Raw genomic sequence first — 14,655 nt, 5'->3', positions numbered from 1 at the left:
ACATTCATGTACAAATTTATGTGAATGTGCGTTTCCATTTCTCTTGGGTATATATCTAGGAATAAAATGGCTGGGTCCTGTGGTAATTTTCTGTGTCTAACCATTTGAGGAGCTGCCAAACTGTTTTTCCAAAGGCACTGTACCATTTTTACAGAAAAGATTTTAGTCGGTTTCCCTCTTTGTGGCCTCCCAAGAAGGTATAGATTACCAATAATGAGGCAACTATGCTGTAAATCATAAGGAAATTTTGTAATTAGTCAAAGCAAGTTCCTTCTCCCCAAAAGAGATGATGGGGGAAATGGTGGAGGAAGGGAGGGAATAGGAGTACGTGGTCTCTAGTTGGAACCCACATTTTCCACACTGGCATCCAGGGTTGACGCTGCACATGGTAGGGATCCTATCTGTGTTTATCTTCAGGATTCTCACACGTCCATGCTTCCAGTCGCCCTAGACACACATTGTGCAAGTCAGCTGACGTGAAGTGGAAAGAAAGATGAAAGTTCTCTGGGAAAGGGGGCTGGGGGCAGAGGCTGATGAATCTTTTGCTGAGGACTCTGAGGCTGAGGAATAATTAGTATCACTTAGAACCCAGGCAGGATGAGAGAAATTCTCCTCACGCCTTCATGGGCATCAACACACTTGAGAACGTCTTTGGCAGGGATATCAGTACTCCCCAGGTGACAATCAAATACAGAGAATGACGAGCTGTATTGAAGCAGTTCTGTGGGCAGAGGACATTGTGGGTGCTGGAGCCATGCAAGAGGCAGATGTTATCAGATAAGTCTGACAGACTTGTTCATCCACACTTAGGAGACACCTGTTAGGGGCTTGTTATTTATCTGGTGAGTATCTGAGGGGAGGGAAATGCACTGAGAGATATGGTTAAGAGCCAGGGAATTACAAGTCATTCCAATTAATGTGGCTCCATTTGTTATTTCTGGATAGTGAGATTTCAGGAAACAAGAGCTACATACATAATTGTTTTGATTGTTTTCGAATCATGTCTCTTAGCTTTAAGTCCTCTAATAAATATTAAGTGTAATGTGACATACATCTCTTCCCTACCCTTTCTACCTTTTTTCCTTTCGGGCTCCTGTTCCAGCAAGGGTTTTGGTGGCATGACATGCAAGGACAAGGTCACGTACACCTGGGGTACCTTCTTTAGCACTCTGCAGGCACTGATGGTCCTCTCTCAAGGTCAGCATGCCTGCCCATCTTACCCTCCACTCAGAACACTCCCAGTTTTTCTCCCCAGGCACCAGATCTGATAATAAGTTACTCAGGCCAAGTGAGCTGAATCTTCGCCTGCAATGGACACTTGTCCAAGTCAGTGCCATAGAATAAGTTTACCTTTGCGGCTGGTGTGAATTGTATTTTCCACCCAGAGGCCTCTTGAGAAACAAGAGAGACTTCACGGCTTCCTGTCTCTCTCTGTTCTTTACTTAACAGAAAAAATTCTCCCACGTGTGTTTAGATTGCCTCCAGGATGGGGCCTACCACAGAATTGGAGATACTCCTCCTTTCTCGTAATGGACATCAGAAGAGGAGAGAGAATGTGGGTGGAAGCACAAGATGTTAACAAGATCTAGCAGAGAGAAGGGCAGCAGCCCACCTGCTTCCCTATGGGGGCAGGGTGTTTATGTACACGGGGTGCTTGGTGGTGGTGTCAGGGTGTAAGCTGAAGCCCTGGACTCTTAAAGCTGTAGAAGAAATGGTTGTTCTATTCAGTGGTCATGAAGTTAGACCAGTCTGTGTTCTATGGAGCCAGTTCATGCTCAGTGTAACATTGTATTTATCAGTAGTTGAGTCTGGAAGATTGAAGGTACAGTAAAATTTCAGAAAAACCAGAACACGCCTTTATGTCCCATCACACCTAAGTTATTTATTAATTAAATCGATGACTTTTTCAGGCATTCACACTATGTATACTGATGATCTCAAGTGCACACCACGCTGTTTTGAAAACAAAAAGTATTCACTATACTGTGCATTAAACCTCCAGGTCTTATTTATCTACCAGCTGGAAGTTTATACCCTTAAACTACATCTCTCCTATTCCCCCCCCCCGCACCCCAGCCCCTGACAACCACCATTTAAATTTAAATTAATTCCAACAGGCAATCATTTTGCAACCCGGAGGGTGACTGGTGGCCTCATGCTGGGTCAGCTGACTGTTTTGATTCACACCAACCTTGATGTCTGTCCCTGGTCATTCAATATTTACCTAGAAAATCCCAATTGCCCCAGGCGTACCATGACTTTTGTGGTTTCCCTCAAGATTTTCAGGGTTAAATGACGTTTTATATCACCTAATATACAATATTTCTAATGGGGGAAAAAAACCTCCATTATTATTTCCTAAGACCTTTCACTAGGTCCTTAACCACCAAATAATTCCTCTGTCCAGCCGCTTTCCTATCATCTTGAACCTGCGCTCATCAAACCATTTTTGAATAAAGCAAGTCTTCGTGTTATAAAGAAATTTTCCCAATAGTGGCTAAGAAAATGAAATTCTCTCCATATGATTATAATCTACAATGACAAACCAGCATTCTTCTCTCCTTCTCTTTTGCCTACTCTTTCCCCATTCCTACTGGCAAGACATTTTTCCATATAAGTTTTAAAGAAAAGTATTATTTTGGTTTCTAGCATATTGTACAGAATCTACTTTTTAATCCTTCACATGCTGTGTTATGATTACGGGGCGGGGGGCAGAAAGGAGGTGAAATCTCCCCACATGCCTCCTGAAACTCTTGTATTGTGGTTGCCTGACCCCATTTCTTTTAGATATGTTCCTTCTAGATTTGACCTGTTCTCTGCTCTCTTTTTCTAAAAACTCTCCTCCCCCTTCAGTTAATGGGACAGTTGAACTCATGTTGTTTGTAGAGTTTGTAGAGACAATCCTAGATGGAGCCTTTTCTGAGGAGATGGGGGAAAAAGGCAGAAGGTAGAGAGAGAGGACAGCCAGCCCTCTCTAGGCTTTGGTCCCCCAGCCTTTGGATGGACACAACACATTCGTGTCTATGCAGGGTGTTGGGGAGGGGAAATTTCGCCTTACCCTTTGGAGTTCCTCTGGCTGATCTAATAATTAAATTGACACAAGACAAATGAACAGGAGAAAATCTAAGTTAATTTCATACATATGGAGGTCTCATAGATACAGCCTAAGAAGTGACCAAAGCAAGCAGCTTTTATATCTTTTAGGCAAAGAAATAATAGATTTGTGAGGAATTGACAAGGCAAAGAAACTTGGGCTTGGGTACTAATTAGTGGAGAATCTAAGCAGACCTGGTTTACATAGCCTTCTCAGCCCTCAATTCCCTATCTCTGGCGACAAGGAAGTCTCGCTACCTCCTGCTACAGTGAGGGTACCTTTCACATGGGAGATTTATTTCCTGCTTTCAGAGGTGGGTCAGAGTGTTCTTGCACTGGCTGTTTTCTCAAGCAACAAATTCAAAATAATCAATATGCCACTGGCATATTTTGGGGCAGCCTGCATTGAACTGTATCACAGGGCCAATCTGTACAGGATCTAAAATGACTCCAAGGATGGAAAAAACATTGCTAAAAAGGACCACAGTGTTACAGGTGTGAGGTATCTGACTGCTTTATAGAAACATAGGAAAAAAACCCAAGACATCACCCCACAGAGGGAACGTCACAGTGCCAACTGCTCCCAAGAGGTCAATCGGGAAATAGCCCTTTACTGAGCCCCAGGACCTGCCCCCAATCTAGTCCCCCTCCCAGAACTCCCTGAGCAATTCAAGTGTTAACACTTGCCTAGCAGAGTTTCTCCTTAACCCTGATCCAGTACTGTGGCCAGGGTCTAAGTCCATGCCTATGCCACACCAGTTGTTAAATATTTTGAATACCAACTTGGTGGAAGGGTTTCAGCTCCCTTCCAGCAGTAGCCCTATGGGTACCACATTTCGATTCCTTATTCCTCAGCTAAAGATGCTAAAGGGATGAGGTTTCCAGAGTCCAAACCCCTCTCAGAGTTTTCCTCTGCTGGCTGCATTTCTCCATTCAGTTCCTGAAGAAACGCCAAGAGATGCAAAGCCTTAGGATCTGCTCCGTTTTTTGAGAGCTTGATTTTGGCAAATTTTTGCAGTCTGTTTTACATTTTTTCTCCCTCCTTTGACTCCTGGTTTATTTTCACACCCGTCGTAAAATGGTAGATGGCCTTGTCTTCACACTTCATTTGATACAGCTGAAAGTTGCCATATCGCAGATGGAGCGCTTGTTTGGCTACAGGAGGAAGCTCTTTGCTGAATTCTTTTGAAAGTAATACTCTGCTTCTTCATACCGACCGGCTTGTGAAGAGAGGCAGGCGAGATAGGAGCAGATATGGAAGAAATTTCCATCGCTCTCATCAGCTCCCTTTAAACGACCTAGAGCATGTCCTATTAGTTCCTGTAACTTCTCTCTTTTCCCACCCATTTTCTGTATTTCAAGGACTTTGGCCCTATAGTAGCACCCAATGTGACAATGCAGGTAGGTGTTGTTTGGCACGCATTTTAGAGCCTTTCTCAGGAGTTCTATAGCTTGGTCCAGGTCACCTTTTCTTCAATACAGCTTTGCTGCCCCACGAAGCACATGTGTTGCCAATGGGGCTTTCTCCAAAGCTTCTTTGACTAACCTCTCTCCTTCACCTTCTTTATTAATCTTTTGCAGTTTCAGGGCCAGGAGGACTTTGACATACTGGTTGTCAGGATTCAGCTGAATGGCTTGCCTCAAAGGGTCAACGGGATTCTGAGACGGTGGCCAGTTATCCAGACGGTAGCTCGCGATGGCCAGTCCAGAGGAGAATTCTGGGTTCTTGGATTTCTTTTCTAGAGCTTTCTCAAAACACACCTTGGCCCTTTCATTTTGGTTTCCTCCACACCTTAACCATGTCCACCCTCCCTCACAATCCATCTCAGGACTCTCAGTTCTATAGGGGCTGAAATACTTCCGGCATACTTGTTTCACCTTGTCTACGTAAACCTGAGCTTCTGAGAATCTTCCCAGGTGGTAGTAGACCCAGGCGTAGTTTCCCCAGGTGACCAGGCTTCTGATCTCTGCCTGGTCAGCGTGCTCTCGCTGGATGAACTCTTCAGCCTACCGTAAGCATCCCAGGGCTGCCTCGTGCTGGCCTCTGCAGTGTTTTATGTAGGCCAATATTTTGCACATTGTGGCTTGGAATTCGCTGTTCTGAAACTCAATCAGGTTACACACTCTGTCTTCAAAATCATCCAAGGAATTTTCTCCCTCTACCAAGTTCCAGGTGAAATGGCATTTTAGTTGCCGTAGGCTGCTGTCCAAGGAGTTCTTTGTGGTCTCACTGTGGGGGGAAAAAACAGAAAGATGAACACTCTGAGACATAGCACAGATTCACCAGACAAGAAATGGGGAGCATGACAAATAGCATTCTCCTTCTCCTAAAGGGTGTCAACCCCAATCAAAAAAGAATATTCTATTGGAAGACTGGGATTGAAACATATACACTATTGATACTATGTATAAGATAGACCACTGATGGGAACACACTGTATAGCACAGGGAACTCTACATAATGCACTGTGGTAACCTAAGTGGGAGGGAAGTCCAAAAGGGAGGGGATATCTGTATGTGTCTGGCTGATTCATTTCGTTGTGCAGTAGAGGCTAACACATTGTAAAGCAACCATACTCCACTAAAAGTTAATTTAAAAAAATTTTTTAAAGGAATATCCTTTCCAGGCTTCCCTGGTGGCGCAGTGGTCGAGAGTCCGCCTGCCGATGCAGGGGACACGGGTTCGTGCCCCGGTCCGGGAAGATCCCACATGCCACGGAGCAGCTGGGCCCGTGAGCCGTGGCCGCTGAGCCTGCGCGTCCGGAGCCTGTGCTCCGCGAAGGGAGAGGCCACAGCAGTGAGAGGCCCGTGTACCGCAAAAAAACAAACAAAAAAAGTGGTGAAGTAAATGCTCCTTTGGGATGAGTTGAGAAAACAAGAAGTGAGGAGATAGTTCTTCTGAGAAGTTTTGCTGTAAAAGCAGGAAGTTGGGTGGCTATAGCTGGAGATGGCTGAGGGGAGATTATTTTTGAAAGTGGGTGATATTAGTGAATGTTTATGTGCTGGTGCGAGTGATGCAGTAGGGATGGAAAAACTGATACCAAAGAGCTGATAATTGCTGTAGAGAAGTCTTTAACGAGGTGAAATGGGATGTGAACTAGAACAAAATTATGATGCTCAACCATTCTTTTTTAAACACTAGGGATAATTCATCCAAACTATGGAGGGGAAGGCAGGCTGAAGGCATAGATTAGGCAGGTAGAAGATTTGGTAGTGACATGTGAGGGTGGTTCTCTAAGTTTGCTTCTTAGGGAAGGTATACACCAAAATGTTAGCAATACTTTTTATCTTTATTTATTTCTCTGTGTTTCCTTCTCCTCTACCTCTAAGTTTTTGCTTTTGAGCATGCATTTTGTAAACCAAGAAATGTAGGCATTATGACTCCATGGAGTCAGGACTCGATAGTTTCCACTTGCCCCTTCAGATCCACTCTGCATCCTTCCCCACCAGACTGTCACCGTCAGAGAGGGAGCTCCATGGTCTCTGGCTTCCCAGTGGGTTTGGCCAAAGGGAGACACAAGAGCTCAGAGGGAGGGAGTGGTATCCTCGAGTATTCACTTCTGGGGCTTCCACCCTGCAGAACGGTCCTCTCCTGAAGCCCACAGGTGCTGTCAGTTGGCCTTCTGTTTACAATTCTTTTTTCAGGTTCCTATAACTTCTCCTTTCTCTTGCGGCTTGGGAACCTAGTGTGTTATTAGCCCCAGGGTATTACATCATCTCTTCTTATCTCTGAACCCAAACCACTTCTTATTCAACTTTCTTTAATTACTCAGCTTGAGTTCAACATCAGTTTCCTGCTAGGAACCTGATTTACACAGAAAAAGAAAGGAAACCTTAAAAACCAGGACTCAGGACCTGAGAACTAATTGGCAGATGAAATTAGCACATTCTTTTTGTGACCTTGTGCAAGTTGTTTAGCCTTTCTGAGCTTAGATTTCTTATATCTTTTTTGAGGATTAAATGAGATACATATAAAGTGCCTGTAACATTGCCTGGCACATGGAAAGCTTCTGAAAATGTTATTTGTTACTACTGTTACCATTATGGGCAACAACAAGCTACATTAATCAAGTGAGGCCATTCACAGGGATCATCTTATTTGATATTCACAACAGGCCCAGGAGGTAGGTGGTCGGTCAATAACCCCATTTTCAGATGAGGAACTGAAAGAGCTAGTTTCTTACACAGTATCACACAGCAAATACACTGCCATTTCAGTCAACCAAATGTGTGTGTGTGTGTGTGTGTGTGTGTGTGTGTGTACAGGAAAAGAAACGTCATTGTTGAGTCATTTGGGGATAATTAGAGAAGGAGACAGATGATCTTGTCATTGTTGAGCAATGCATTCTTGATTTCTGGGACGATGACAGAAGTCGTAGCACCAGAAGCCTCTGCTAATAATAGCAGCAGCACCAAGAAATGAAACCATTCTGCATCTATGTGGGTTCTGAGAAGAAGAAAACTCCAAGAAAGTCGATCCTCAGGGAAGTCACCTCCCTTCCATCAGACATAGAAATGACAGTTCTTGCTGGGAGCCCCAGACCCCATCATTACCCATAGTCTCTTGTCACGGTCCAAGGATCAGGGGAAATTTTCTTCATCTTGCCAGATTTCAGTAGCATAAACAGTATTATTGTTTGAGTCAATGAATACAAGATCCAGGATGCTAAGGGACAGACATCAGTCAAAAATGATTTTTTTAAAAAAATCCCTTTATTTCCTAATTAAGAATCTATGAAGACATGATCTGCCCTGGTTAGCTGTCCAACACAGAGGTCTCTCTTTTTAACTGGTGGGCTGCTTTTGGGGACTGAGCAGAGCAGAGACTTGAGCATCCCCCCTTTTAAGAGGACCCACACCAAAGGCTGCCTGGAATCAGGCACTGTGGACCTATCCTATGTCCGTGGATATGGTCCTTTCCCTCAAGATCATCTGTCTCCTTCTCTAATTATCCCCAAATGACTGGCAATGACAACGTCCATATATGTCTCTCATTTTCACTTTGGTTTCCATTCTCTCTTCTCTAACAAAGACAATTCAAAGCAACAAGTGTGCAAATATTCTTACAGCAGAATGCAAGACCAGAGGCAATCCTTTGCTCTATTTTAGATTCTTGTTATTATTTAATTAAATTATGTCTCATAGGAAGCATTGAAACATTTCAAATAACCAAAAAATACCCCAGAGGGTGTCTGTACTTTTGTCCAGGGGTCCCTGGCACACCATCAGCAGCTTCTACCATCTGGTGAGTCTCAAGGATCCCAGGAATGGTTATCACAGCTATAATAATGTTCTCTAGCAGAGATTGCTAACATTTTTAAAGGGCCAGATAGTAACTATTTTCAGCATTGTGGGCAACACAGTCTCTGTCTCAACCCCTTAACTCTGCTGTTACACTACAAAAGCAGTCATAGACAATACATATTCCAGTAAGACATATTTATGAAAGCAACTGGCAGTAGGGTGTTAGTCCTTGCTCTATGGCCCAATACATTCTTCATATTCACAGAGCATCTTGAGGAAATGGCACATAGTGTTATTCACTCTACCTCCTTTTACTTCAAATTTCTGTTATTTAAAAAAAATTATTATTATTATTTTGGTATTTTTCGGCTGCGCTGCATGACATACAGGATGGTTCCCTGACCAGGGATCGAACCTGGGCCTCTGCAGTGAAAGCGCCACATCCTCACCACTAGGCCACCAGGGAACTCCCAAATTCCTGTAACTACAACAAATGACCTACAGGAATATCTCACTGAACATCCCAAACATACCATCTCCATCTACACATTGGCTAAATCTTTTGACTAAGTGATCGATAAAGTCCTGACAATTGTGGCCTGGTCCTCTCCTTAGCAGGCTCCTTGCTGCTCCCCACTTTACAGTATTTTTCCTAGCAGACTTCTTTCCTGGCTGTCAAAAATGTGATTTGATTGATACTTAGGTAAATTGGGGCAGACATGGTATCTTAAACAGGAAACAAAAAGCAGTAACCATGGAAGAAGTCTTGGTGGCAAAACACTTGCTAGGGTTTACTAAAAGGTGCAGAGTGCTGTGAAGATTTAAATGAAGAAGTGATCACATAAAATTCTCTGAGGCATAAATGGTTAGAAGACTTGCTGCAGAAGCAGCTCTTGGATGCTTGCTGAAGGATGCTGGAATGTTATTGAGGTGGGAGCACTGCTGGAGACTTCCAAAGACTTACAAAGTAATACAAGAACAGTGAAGGCTTTATTGGGCAACAGAGAGCATTCCATTTGATGGCATGTCGTTGTTTAGAGCTAGAGAGAAAAGTTGGAGGCAAATGTGGGAAGCCTTGAATCATCCATCAAAGGCGTTATAAGAGGATTGTCCTCTCTAGAATGGGTATTATGGTTAAGCCAAGATGAGCAGAAAGTTTATTCTTGAGTATCAGCTCCCATGAATTGGTAGCTGATGTCTCCCATGGTCACTGGAAGGAGTAGTGGTGTATTGATACATACATACATATATATACATATATATATATAATAACAGCATGATTCCAGTGGTATATTTCTAGCATGACACAGTAACCCAGCCAGATGTTTTCCTTTCCCCAGATTTCCAGGTATAGCTGACTCACCCCTGTCAATCCACCACAGACTGTAGATGTCCAAATGCCTGAAGTCCAAAGCTCCAGGTTTCTGCAGCTTCACGTGGGTTTCTGTGTTCATGGCCTCCTGAGTTCCCTCTTCCCAGACTCCATGTTTATGGTGTTTGTTTTGACCTAGATGTGAAATTAACACCTTCGCACAGCACCCCTAAAATACCCATTCACACAGTGCAACAAACGATTTTGCATTTGTTGCCAAAAAAAAGCCAGGTCACCCAGCTTCCTCCCAGCTCTGAATCCCTTTTGTCAGAGGACACCCGGTCCCCACACCCCATCTCTCTCCTTCCTGTATCCAGGGACAAGATGTCCTCCCACCCTGAACACAGAAAATGAACCAGTTTATTTTTCTCAAAAAAAGAAAAAAAAAACATGAAGAAAGGAAATAGAACCCCCCACACACAAAATGAATTGAGATGCCAGTTGCTACTTTAAAAAGGAAAAGTCAACTTATTCCACACTAAAATGCTAGTGGAATCCCAGTGTTCTGAGACTGTGGATAAATTTTCTTTGTGGTTTTCTGTGTTTTCTTAATTTTATGAGTAGTCCTTTTCAAGAACTACAAAAGAAAAATGGTGTTTTTCAAGCACTCACTTCTGAAGGGGCTGTGGAAACCTTTGCGGGGAAAGAAGATGGACAGGCCACCACCGCCCAGCTCACAAGGGGCCAGTGAGGTGGCCAAGCCCGCCCCCTAGTGGGGAAACCTGACAGCGCCCTCCACCCCTCCAGGGTCCGTTAAAATTGTCCTTGCAGAGAAAGCTCCTTGACATCCGTCTTGACAATGATTTTTTTGGATATGACACCAGAAGCACAAGCACTAAAAGCAAAAGTAAACAAATGAGGCTACATCAGGACATGAGCACTACATGACACTGTCCTTCTGTTGCTTTCTTCTCTCTTCCTTTTCTAATTTCAGTGTGTTCACTCTCCCCAAACACTCCTAAGGGTGAAGGCGGTGTGTGGAGCCCTGCAGATTTCCCCACTCTGCCTAACACAGCGCTTTGCCCATGGTAACCACAGTACTTGATTGAAAAGCAGAACACTTCACCACAATTAAAGGTGACCCAGTGGGAGTCCCTGATCCCCAGGATTCCTAGCTGCTCTTCCAGGAGAAGCTGCTGGGTGAGTGGAGGCCTGAGTGGAGATGCTGAGATGCTCCCAGTTACTGGACACCTCCTGACTGACAGGCCTGACATGGCTAAGAGAGACTGAGGGGAGAGAGGAGGACCATACGACCACAAGTTTTTGATGCAAATAGGATATGATAGCCTTAATAGGTTCTAATCTTGGAGATTTTTTTCATTTGTTTGTTATCCACATCTATGCAAAGTAAATTCTTTTTATTGATCAATTTCACTAAATTATAACAAGCCTTACAAGTTCTTTTCATTGGCTTTGTAAAATAAGCTTGTTTTCAATGAGTTCCAGCAATGACAGGCTTTCAATAAATGTAACTGGTTTCATACCCCTACTGTCACCAGTGATTCCCAGGTCATTCCAGCCTGGAGTCAAAACCGGCATCTCCATGAGAGAAACAGAAGAGTGAAGTAAAACCCTGTTTCTCTGGCTCCATTTCCACCCACAAGAGCAGAATCCAGCCCTGCCCTAGTCTACCCCCCACTCCCAAATATGTCTGGGAGCTCCATGGAATCTCCATGGTGCTTCTCCTCCCTGCTTCCCGTGCCACTCCTGCCACTGCTCTCTCCAAAGCCCAAGCTGAGCCTGGTGTCCTTGGCCAGGCCACCTGCTCCCCAGTGAACTGGCAGAAAGGTTTGCCTTGACTCCCTGCATGTAGCTGGGTTACCACATATGGAAACTGTAGTGACAGAAGAGCTTTAATGTACTTTTACCTACACAAGTAGGAGCCTAGGCTGGGCAGGAAGGGAAGGCAGATATAGAATGAAAAATACTTCCCAAACCTCCCCTCCCTTTCACACTGAGTCACGTTCCTCACACCAAATCTGTGTTCCCATTTTCTCTTCCCTTACCTTAAAATCTATCCAAGACACTCCTAGTCATTTCTGCAAATGGCCCCCAGAAGGGCACCACCCCATACAGCGACACACCAGTAACAATTAACCCCTGAATGCCCCCAGTGGCATGGTGGAGTCAGACTCAGCTTAGTACCACTTAAGTTTTTAAGCCACGATCCTGCTTCTCTTGCCTGGACGCACACACACTAATCACACACATCAGCCCACACACATACACACACGAGCACATACACATGTACACACACTGATTTGTCTCCTATTTGAAATATTTCTATCTCCAATCACTCTTTTTTTTTAATTTTTATTTTATGTTTTTATACAGCAGGTTCTTATTAGTTATCCATTTTATACATATTAGTGTATACATGTCAATCCCAATCTCCCAATTCATCCCACCACCACCCCCACCACTTTCCCCCCTTGCTGTCCGTACATTAGTTCTCTACATCTGTGTCTCAATTTCTGCCCTGCACACTGGTTCATCTGTACCATTTTCCTAGGTTCCACATATATGCGTTAATAAACGATATTTGTTTTTCTCTTTCTGACTTACCTCACTCTGTATGACAGTCTCTAGATCCATCCACATCTCTACAGATGACCCAATTTCGTTACTTTTTAATGGCTGAGTAATATTCCATTGTATATATGTACCATTTCTTCTTTATCCATTTGTCTGTCGATGGGCATTTAGGTTGCTTCTATGACCTGGCTATTGTAAATAGTGCTGCAATGAACATGGGGGTGCATGTGACTTTTTTTGTTTGTTTGTTTTTTGTGGTACGTGGGCCTCTCACTGTTGTGGCCTCTCCCGTTGCGGAGCACAAGCTCCGGACGCGCAGGCTCAGTGGCCATGGCTCATGGGCCCAGCCGCTCCGCGGCATGTGGGATCTTCCTGGACTGGGCAACGAACCCGTGTCCCCTGCATCGGCAGGCGGACTCTCAACCACTGCGCCACCAGGGAAGCCCTGCATGTGTCTTTTTGAATTAGGGTTTTCTCTGGGTATATGCCCAGTAGTGGGATTGCTGGGTCATATGGTAATTCTATTTTTAGCTTTTTAAGGAACCTCCATACTGTTCTCCATAGTGGCTGTATCAATTTACATTCCCACCAACAGTGCAAGAGGGTTCCCTTTTCTCCACACCCTCTCCAGCATTTGTCGTTTGTAGATTTTCTGTTGATGCCCATTCTGACTGGTGTGAGGTGATACCTCATTCTAGTTTTGATTTGCATTTCTGATAATTAGTGATGTTGAGCAGCTTTTCATGTGCTTCTTGGCCATCTGTATGTCTTCTTTGGAGAAATGTCTATTTAGGTCTTCTGCCCATTTTTGGATTGGGTTGTTTGTTTTTTTAATATTGAGCTGCATGAGCTGTTTATATATTTTGGAGATTAATCCTTTGTCCATTAATTCGTTTGCAAATATTTTCTCCCATTCTGAGGGTTGTCTTTCATCTTGTTTGTAGTTTCCTTTGCTGTGCAAAAACTTTTAAGTTTCATTAGGTCCCATTTGTTTATTTTTGTTTTTCTTTCCATTACTCTAGGAGGTGGATCAAAAAAGATCTTGCTGTGTTTTATGTCAAAGAGTGTTCTTCCTAAATTTTCCTCTAAGAGTTTTATAGTGTCCAGTCTTATATTTACTTTTTTAATCCATTTTGAGTTTATTTTTGTGTATAGGGTTAGGGAACATTTTAATTTCATTCTTTTACATGTAGCTGTCCAGTTTTCCCAGCACCACTTATTGAAGAGACTGTCTTGTCTCCATTGTATATCCTTGCCTCCTTTGTCAAAGATTAGTTGACCATAGGTGCATGGGTTTATGTCTGGGCTTTCTATCCTGTTCCATTGATCTATATTTCTGTTTTTGTGCCAGTACCATATTGTCTTGATTACTGTAGCTTTGTAGTATAGTCTGAAGTCAGGGAGTCTGATTCCTCCAGCTTCGTTTTTTTTCCCTCAAGACTGCTTTGGCTATTCAGGGTCTTTTGTGTCTCCATACAAATCTTAAGATTTTTTGTTCTAGTTCTGTGAAAAATGCCATTGGTAATTTGATAGGGATTGCATTGAATCTGTAGATTGCTTTGGGTAGTACAGTCATTTTCACAACATTGATTCTTCCAATCCAAGAACATGGTATATCTCTCCATCTGTTTGTGTCATCTCTGATTTCTTTCATCAGTGTCTTATAGTTTTCTGAGTACAAGTCTTTCACCTACTTAGGTAGGTTTATTCCTAGGTATTTTATTCTTTTTGTTGCAGTGGTAAATAGGAGTGTTTCCTTAATTTCTCTTTCAGATTTTTCATCATTAGTGTATAGGAATGCAAGAGATTTCTGTGCATTAATTTTGTATCCTGCAACTTTACCAAGTTTATTGATTAGCTCTAGTAGTTTTCTGGTGGCATCTTTAGGATTCTCTATGTATAGTATCATGTCATCTGCAAACAGTGACAGTTTTACTTCTTCTTTTCCAATTTGGATTCCTTTTATTTCTTTTTCTTCTCTGATTGCCATGGCTAGGAGTTCCAAAAGTATGTTGAATAATAGTGGTGAGAGTGGACAACCTTGTCTTGTTCCTGATCTTAAGAATGCTTTCAGTTTTTCACCATTGAGAATGATGTTTGCTGTGGGTTTGTCATATATGGCCTTTATTATGTTGAGGTAGGTTCCCTTTATGCCCAGTTTCTGGAAAGCTTTTATCCTAAATTGGTGTTGAATTTTGTCAAAAGCTTTTTCTGCATCTATTGAGATGATGATATGGTTTTTCTTCTTCAGTTTGTTAATATGGTGTATCACATTGATTGATTTGCGTATATTGAAGAATCCTTGCATCCCTGGGATAAATCCCACTTGATCGTGGTGTGTGGTCCTTTTAATGTGTTGTTGGATTCTGTTTGCTAGTATTTTGTTGAGGATTTTTGCATCTATATTCATC

General features: G+C 43.0%; 2 protein-coding genes across 2 annotated transcripts in view; one reads left to right on the top strand and one right to left on the bottom strand.

The window, feature by feature from the left end:
* The window catches only part of LIPA (lipase A, lysosomal acid type), a 101,179-nt gene that overhangs the window by 32,746 nt on the left and 53,778 nt on the right, over window positions 1-14,655 (top strand). The window lies entirely within an intron of this gene.
* IFIT2 (interferon induced protein with tetratricopeptide repeats 2) lies at window positions 3,938-5,322 on the bottom strand. The gene is given in 2 exon segments (XM_029245249.1): window positions 3,938-4,281; window positions 4,284-5,322. Coding segments are annotated over 2 exon segments (1,233 nt in total). The 5' UTR covers window positions 5,173-5,322.

This window comes from Monodon monoceros, unplaced genomic scaffold (genome assembly GCF_005190385.1).
Source record: "Monodon monoceros isolate NGI ecotype Baffin Bay Population unplaced genomic scaffold, NGI_Narwhal_1 Super_Scaffold_4, whole genome shotgun sequence".
Classification (NCBI taxonomy): Eukaryota; Metazoa; Chordata; class Mammalia; order Artiodactyla; family Monodontidae; genus Monodon; species Monodon monoceros.
Note: the sequence above shows the minus strand (reverse complement) of the source record. Positions and strands in the feature narration are given on the sequence as shown.